The 8,381-nt window shown below is 49.7% G+C and overlaps 1 protein-coding gene across 1 annotated transcript; it reads left to right on the top strand.

Annotated features, from left to right (window-relative positions):
• The first annotated feature begins 5,140 nt into the window (after positions 1 to 5,140).
• Positions 5,141 to 7,345, top strand: LOC124302265 (uncharacterized). The gene has a single exon (XM_046758228.1). The coding sequence runs from the start codon at positions 5,141 to 5,143 to the stop codon at positions 7,343 to 7,345; it is 2,205 nt and encodes a 734-aa protein (XP_046614184.1).
• Positions 7,346 to 8,381: the final 1,036 nt, after the last annotated feature.

The raw sequence follows: 8,381 nt of genomic DNA, 5'->3' as shown, positions 1-8,381 counted from the left end.
GCGGTGCCACGGGACCTGTGCAAGTTTCGGTCCGAGTCGAGCGAAAGGCGATGCACGCCGTCCGGAAGTCGATCTGGACCGGGCGCCTGACGGGGCTTTGTCAAATGAGCCTTCGCAAAATTCGACTCACAGCGAACGAGTTCCCGGAGTTCAAAATTTTTTGAATACCCCGCAGAGGTTTCGTCCCGTAAGCCGACCGTGCCACCACCGTGTCGGCGCCGACGTCCTTGCGGCCAGGCTTCGACCAGTGAGCGAAGCGAGTCGGTCGGTCCGGCCTGCCGACGCCCGCCTGCTACGCCGTACCGGTACGTCCGCGAGCACAATCCGTACGTCAGTGTAGACCATGAGAGAGCGTTCGCCCGCCATTCCGTGCCTCGTACCAACGAAACCAATCAACACATGCTTATTTATTATTGTCACTATATGACCGCGGGTCGGCGTCTCAGAACGCATGGCCCTTGACGTGGTAGCAAGAAGTTCGGTTCTCCGTGAAACCCGGAAGTGAAAAGTTTCAACGCACGCATCAACTCGCTTCTTTGCAAGCATATACTCGAAGACCAGAGATATATTCACGTATCCCATACGCTTTTAATCTCGCCAACGCGACGGGTCCGGGAAATTTGTTCGAACGCTTATAAGCCGAGTACCGAGGTAGCGGCAAACGAAAACGAGGCTCCCTGCGGGCAGTCCCGAAACACATAGTAGACGCGCGGCCGACCGGGCTAGGAGACCCGGCCGGCAATGGGTGCGCACGTCCGAGCCGAGATTTCACATCGAAGCTCCCTGAACAATTCTGCCAGTAGTTATATGCTTGCCTCAGAGATTAAGCCATGCATGTCTCAGTACAAGCCTGATTGAGATGAAACCGCGAATGGCTCATTGAATCAGTTATGGTTTCTCAGATCGTACACACATTCACTTCGATAACCGTGGTAATTCTAGAGCTTATACAAGCAAACAGAGTTCCGACCAGAGAAGAAAGTAATGCTTTATTAGATTATAACCAAACGGCGGCGGGTACGTCCCGTCCGCCGTTTCCCTTGGAGACTCTAAACACCTTTGGGCTGATCGCACGGTCTTGTACCGGCGACGCTTCTTTCAAATGTGTGCCTCATCAACTGTCGATAGTAGGCTTGGCGCCTACCATGGTTGTAACGGGTAACGTGGAATCAGCGTTCGATTCCGGAAAGAGAGCCTCAGAAATGGCTACTACATCCAAGGACGGCAGCAAGCGCGCAAATTATCCACTCCCGGCACGGGGAGACGGTAACGAAAAATATCGATTCGGGACTCGTCCGAAGCCCCGTAAGCGGAATGAGTACGCTTTGAATCCTCTAACGAGGATCCATTGGAGGGCAAATCTAGTACCAGCAGCCGCGGTAATTCCAGCTCCAATAGCATATATTGGAGTTGTTGCGATTAAAAAGCTCGTAGTTGAATGTGTGTCCCAAGCTGTCGGTTTACCGCTCGCGATGTCTAACTGGCATCATTGTGGGACGTCCTACCGGTGGGCTCTGCCCTCTGGGGCAGCCGAACTCATATCCCATCGCGATGCTCTTTACTGAGTGTCGAGGTGAGTCGGTACGTTTACTTTGAACAAATTAAAGTGCTCAAAGCAGGCTATTTTCGCCCGAATACTGTGTGCATGTAATAATGGAATAGGACCTCGGTTCTATTTTGTTGGTTATCGGAACCCCGAGGTAATAGTAGGGGAGCCCAAGAGGCTAAATGATAAGTCACTTTAGCGCTGCGAGAACCTATTGGATCATCAAGATTAGATACTAAAAAGAAAAAAAGTTTATATGATATATGCTCTTTTACTGCCGGGGGAAGTAGGTACTAATTTTCAAAAATGTAAAAAAAATTTATTATAAAGGAATACTCAAGTGCGTTGGACATTAATATCGTATACGCCCTATGTGCTTCCGGTAACAGAGGAGTATTAATCTGCCGGCTTACAAGTCGCGGGTGACAGCACGGAGGGGTACAAAATGGAAAAAAAAAAAACTCATTCAAGCTTATCAGATATTCAGGGAGAATGTTAAGTGACCTCTAAAAGGTATCCTATTCAAGAGACTGACGATTTGGATGCAGTCAGAACTCACAGCTAATTTTTGAAAATGTAAAAAAAAAATAGTTACCTTGAAATACTCAAGCTCATAAGATTTATATGCGGACAGTTCAGCTCGATGTCCTTGTTGTGCTAACTGTTTCGGCAAGGTATCGAATAGTTAAATGTGTGTCTCGCGACACTCAAAATCGTCCTCGCACATGTACGCACACTCGCGTGCAATGTTTACTTGCCGTCTCTGCGTCAAATCTCGCGGCTTGCCCGTGTCGCAACTCAAAACCCATCAGCCGTATCTCATGTATTGTCTACTATCTCGAAATCATGTATGTGTATAATCTATGTGTTCTCTCGCTCTGTAAAATCTTCACTCTCTGTAACGTTCTCTTGCGATACGGTCTGTATCGCCGCATCAAAACCAATAAAAATTCTCGGTTACTATTAATCATCATCTCTCTCCATCTCAACATCACTTTCTTTTCATTCACACTCGTTCTCGTCACTAATTCGCGGATCCCACGTCGATGATCCATATCCTTTTGCCATCTCTCCAAACATTTTTTTTGGTCCTTCGAGCCGGATCAGTCGCGAATCGAATCGGATCATTCGCAAATCGAGTCGAATCTTTCGAATCGTTGCGACTTACGGGAAAACGAATGAGCCAGTGAGTGAAACGGAACTATCGCGTGTGCATCAAGTTGCGAAAGTTCACGTAATCAAAGTGAACAATATCGTTATCGGTGAAAACCATCATCAAAATCAGTCGCGTCCGTTAAATTTAAACGTGCGGTGTCCTCTGTAGTGACCGTGACTAAGATCTGAGCGTCAACAACACCGATCTCTCGAAGTGTGTATCGCGACGCCCTATTATCACTGTGTGCGTATCTCGTTCGTGAAAACTCTGTTCGTCGCGTGAGTTACACTTTCTCGTTTGTCAAAACGACGATCGACGAATACATTGAACGTCAAACCGATCTCTTCAGGCGCATCTGTGGCACTCTCGAAAACTTGCGCAAGCTCGGTGAAGCAAAAACAACCCTCGGGCAAGTGCAATCGCGATTACATGCTTTAAATTCAAATTGGCTGAAGTTCCAAGACATGCACGAGACAGTCGATCAAATTAGAATCGCAGCAAAAGGTGATCAACGCGACGCTATCAAAAGACTTTCGTATTTTGCGAAAGACTATTACGGACAGTGCGAAGAGCAATACTTAAACGCGAAGGGAGAGATGCTCAATCTACTCGGAACTCTCAAGACTCTATCGGCACCGATCGTGCCAACAGCCGTAGCCCCCCAACTCACAACTGGAGGAGCCTCAAAACGGCTACCACGCATCGAATTGCCCACGTTCTCGGGCAATTACTCAGACTGGAAGTCTTTTCACGACCTCTTCACATCAATCGTTCGCGAAAATTCGCAACTCTCGGAAGTGGAAAAACTGCACTACCTAAAAACAAGTCTTACCGATGAACCGTCACAACTCATTAAAAACATCGCTCTTACCGCTGAAAACTTCCCTCGAGCCTGGGAAACTCTCGTCTCACGGTACGAAAACAAGAGACTTTTGACGGATTCTCATCTCGCGATACTTTTCGCGATTCCTCGTGTCACGAAAAAGTCGTCATCAGAACTGAAGAGCTTGCACAGCAACACTTGCGAAGCTCTTGGCGCACTCGAACTTCTCGATAGTCCCGAGAAATTAGGGGATCACATCATCGTGCACATGACGATTCGCAAGCTCGACCCAGCATCTCTCGAAGAGTGGGAGAAAAGTGTTAGCGACAAACTCGAGCCCCCCACGTTTGCGGAGCTCAAGGCGTTCCTCATCGGTCGCATCCACACCCTCGAAGCCGTGGAGCAAGCTCATGCTCGTAATCAAATCGCGACGTCGAAACCGCACTCATCGCAAGGAAGGTCAAATATTCAGACGACAAGGTCACATACAGCGCAATCAAATGAACAGTCGTGTGCTTGTTGCAAAGGCAACCACTACATCGCGTTCTGTTCGACCTTTCGCGACAAATCTCCGGATCAAAGAAGGGAAGTGGTTTCTGCGAAAAAGCTTTGCTTCAATTGTGTCGGTCTACATCAGCAGAAGGACTGTCGATCCAACAAAACATGTCGCGTGTGCAACGGTCGACATCATTCCTTGCTGCATCGAAACTCTTCCTCAATCTCGACAGCTGCCAACAGCGGCACATCTCAAGGACAGGCCGCAGTAGCGCAACCTGCGGTGCAGAACGCACAGATCTCGAACAGCGCCTCTCAGGTGAGCAACCACTCAGCTCAGCCTACAATGATCAAGCGCTCTCCAGTTCTTCTCGCCACAGTGCAATTGATCGCTTCGAATCCGGAGACTGGAGGAAGAATCATCGCTCGCGCTCTACTCGATCAAGGATCCGAAAGTTCATTCGTCACGGAGTCGCTAGCGCAACAATTGCGACTACGTCGGCATCAAGCAACGATACCGATCATTGGCGTCGGAGCTCATCAATCGGCAGTGACTCGCGGCATCGCGACATTGCAACTCCAATCTCGTGCTCACACCTCGTTCTCATGTCAGGTGGAGGCACTCGTGCTTCCACGACTCACATCGTATCTACCCTCATTTCGACTTCTCGTCGAAGACTGGCCTCATCTACGAGGACTCAACCTCGCGGATCCAAGCTTTGCACATCCCAGTCAAATCGACGTAATTCTCGGAGCTGACATCTACAGCAACATCATTGGTCAAGGAGTTAGAAGAGGAGCACCAGGAACACCAATCGCGCAAGAAACTCAGTTCGGTTGGGTCCTCTCCGGCTGCGTTTCAGAGGAAGCAGCAAGCCCCTCGTATGGCGCAATCCAAGGCTTCCAATTCTCCCTCGATCACGAACTGCTCGATCTCGTGCAGCAGTTTTGGAAGCAGGAAGAAGTGTCGAAACCTTTGGCACTAACTTCCAAAGAAGAGCGTTGTGAGCAACACTTTCGCGAAACGGTTTCTCGAACTGCGTCCGGTCGTTACGTAGTTCGGCTGCCGCTCAAAGACAATTCGGTAGAGCTCGGCAACTCGCGGAATCCCGCGCATCAAATGCTCCTTCGTTTGGAGAAACGGTTCGGTAGCGACGCGAAACTCAAGGAGGCTTACTCGAGCTTCCTTCGTGAATATCGTGAACTCGGGCACATGCGTCGCGCTATCAATACACCTGAAGACAATTCCCGCGTGTTTTATCTTCCCCATCACGGTGTAGTTCGCGACAGCAGTTCAACAATAAAGTTGCGTGTCGTGTTCAACGGGTCTCAAAGAACCAACCTCGGACTCTCTCTCAATGACAATCTTCTCGTCGGTCCAAAAGTGCAAACCGACCTCGCGGACGTTCTCTTACGCTGGCGACAATATCCAGTCGCGTTCTCATCAGACATCGTCAAGATGTACCGACAAATTTTGGTCCACAATGATGACCAAGATTTTCAGCGAATCCTCTGGAGGGAAGAACCAGAGCTACCGATTGAAGAATATCAACTGACTACGGTAACGTATGGTCTTGCAAGCGCTCCATATCTCGCGATCCGTGTTCTTCATCAACTCGTTCAGGACGAAGGTAAGCAGTATCCCTTTGCGAGCCACGTCATTCTCGAGAACACGTACGTCGACGACATCCTCTCAGGAGCAGAGGACGTTGATCAAGGTCGCGAGAAAATAAACGAACTCAATCAATTGCTCAAGGCGGGCGGCTTTGAACTTCAAAAGTGGACTTCAAGCCACCCAGAAACTCTCGTTGACATTTCTCGAAACCATCAAGAGATCGCGATGCATCTGAATCTCGATCAAAGTCCATTCTTTCGGGCTCTCGGTCTTGCGTGGAGACCAGACATCGACGCGTTCGCGTTCTCTCCGCAAATTCATCAAACTCGGGACAATTTCACGAAACGAAAAGTTCTCTCACAAACCGCGCAGCTCTTTGATCCTCTCGGATGGCTCTCGCCGATCACGATCAGAGCCAAAATCTTTATGCAGGAATTGTGGGCACTCGGTTTCGACTGGGACGAGCCGCTCTCAGCTTCATTGTCCTCGCGATGGATCGAGTTTCTACAAGATCTTCAAGGCATCTCAGCTATCACCATCCCACGATGTATCGGGTTAAGTTCAGCATCTCTCGGGATAGAGATCCACGGTTTCGCGGACGCCTCTCAAAGTGCATTAGGCGCAGTGATCTACGCGCGAACGTATATCAACACTCACGAAGTGCGCGTTTCACTAGTGTGCGCGAAAACTAAAGTAGCACCGCTAAAGAAGGTGACAATTCCTCGTCTCGAACTCTGTGCTGCGAATCTTCTCGTCCGGTTGATGTGTCATGTGGAAAAGACTCTTAATTTCGAAAACACCCCGGTTTATCTGTGGACGGATTCCACAGTCGCGCTCGCGTGGATCAAAAGCCACCCATCGCGGTGGAAGGAATTCGTTCGTAATCGCGTAACGAAAATCCAAGAGTTCGCGCGCGCTCGTTGGTATCACATCTCGGGTTTTGAAAACCCCGCTGATCTTGCGTCTCGTGGTGCATCTCCGGAGCAACTCCAAAAATCAGAACTTTGGACCTTCGGACCATCGTGGCTCTCGAAGCCTTCTGTCAATTGGACATCCTTATCTCCGCGACTGGAAGAAAACATTCATCTCGAGGAAAGAAAAGGGCTGTCGACGCACATCGCAACAGCTAAGCCGCTACAAATCTGGGATCTCGTCGATCGCTACTCAAAACTATCGACTCTCCTCAAAGTCACATCATTGTGTAAACGCGCAGCAAATCGGTTCCTCGCGAAGACGACATCGAATCGCGTAAACACGTCTATCACTGTCGGACCAATCTCTACTCTCGAATTGAGCGACGCTCAACTGTTTTGGACCAAGGTGACCCAGCAGGCGTACTTTGCAGAAGAAATTCACCAAATCGAGACAAGCTCAAGTCTCACTCGAAGTCATCCACTATCGCGACTCACGCCGTTCATCGATTCGAACGGATTCCTCAGAGTCGGTGGTCGACTGAATCACTCATTGCTTTCGTATGACGAAAAGCACCCGTTCATCTTGCCTCGCGAATCATCGTTCTCCATATTGATCATCGATCATCATCATCGGTTGACGCTCCACGGAGGTCCGCAACTCACTCTCGCTACAATCCGACAGCGGTACTGGATCCTGGGAGGAAGAGTACCGATCCGCATGTTCATACATCGTTGCGTTCCTTGTGCGCGTCATCGCGCTACCCTCAGCAGCCAACAGATGGGCCAACTCCCTTAGTCTCGAGTCACGCAATCAAGGCCGTTTCTTCACTCTGGCGTTGACTACGCTGGTCCATTCTCGATTTGAGCCTCCCGCGCAAGAGGAGCGAAATCATGCAAGGGATATATCGTTACCTTCATCTGCTTCACGACCTCGGCTGTGCATCTCGAGCTAGTTTCGGACTACACGACGGAGGCATTCATCGCGGCGTACAAACGCTTCACATCTCGACGAGGAATTTGTGCCTCAATCGCAAGCGATTGTGGAACGAATCTCGTCGGCGCAGACTCAGAACTTCGCCGTCTTCTCGCTGCATCGTCAAAGGAGTTCGCAGAAATCGCAAACACCCTCGCATCACACGGAACCCAGTGGCGGTTCAATCCTCCCTCCGCGCCTCATTTCGGTGGAAAATGGGAATCCGGAGTGAAATCAGTCAAATTTCACCTCAAACGAGTCATCGGAGAAGCTACTCAAACGTTCGAGCAATTCGCGACGTTCCTCACGCAAGTAGAAGCCACGCTTAATTCTCGACCTCTTTGCGCTATCTCGGACGATCCACGGGATCCAAGTGCCTTGACTCCAGGACACTTTCTCGTCGGCTCAGCATTGAACACAATTCCTGAGCCGTCACTCATCGAGGTGTCAGTTCAACGGCTATCGCATTAGCAACACTCGCGTCAAATGCTGGAGCATTTTTGGAAACGGTGGAGTACGGAGTATCTTCAGTCCTTCCAAAACCTCTCGAAATGGCAGACTCATCACGGGAACATCAAAATCGGATCCATCGTTCTCGTAAAAAACGAAAATCTACCTCCATCTGTGTGGCCCCTCGCGAAAGTGATCGAAGTGCATCCGGGAACCGACGATCTCGTTCGCGTTGTGACCGTTAAAACGAAATCCTCTGTGTTAAAACGTCCAATCGTAAAATTGTGTGTGCTTCCAGTGTCCTCTTAAGACAATTATTGACTCTAAGAATAAATAACGCACGGCGGGCGGCATAATCTGATTTCGCGATCGTTACCGATAGCGAAGCGGGCGGTATGTTTCGGCAAGG

The sequence above is a fragment of the Neodiprion virginianus genome, chromosome 4, assembly GCF_021901495.1.
Source record: "Neodiprion virginianus isolate iyNeoVirg1 chromosome 4, iyNeoVirg1.1, whole genome shotgun sequence".
Classification (NCBI taxonomy): Eukaryota; Metazoa; Arthropoda; class Insecta; order Hymenoptera; family Diprionidae; genus Neodiprion; species Neodiprion virginianus.
This window is presented reverse-complemented; position numbering and strand designations above follow the sequence as displayed.

Coding starts and splice junctions, on each gene's coding strand:
- LOC124302265 (XM_046758228.1), top strand. CDS start 5,141: ATGCTCCTTCGTTTGGAGAAACGGTTCGGTAGCGACGCGAAACTCAAG.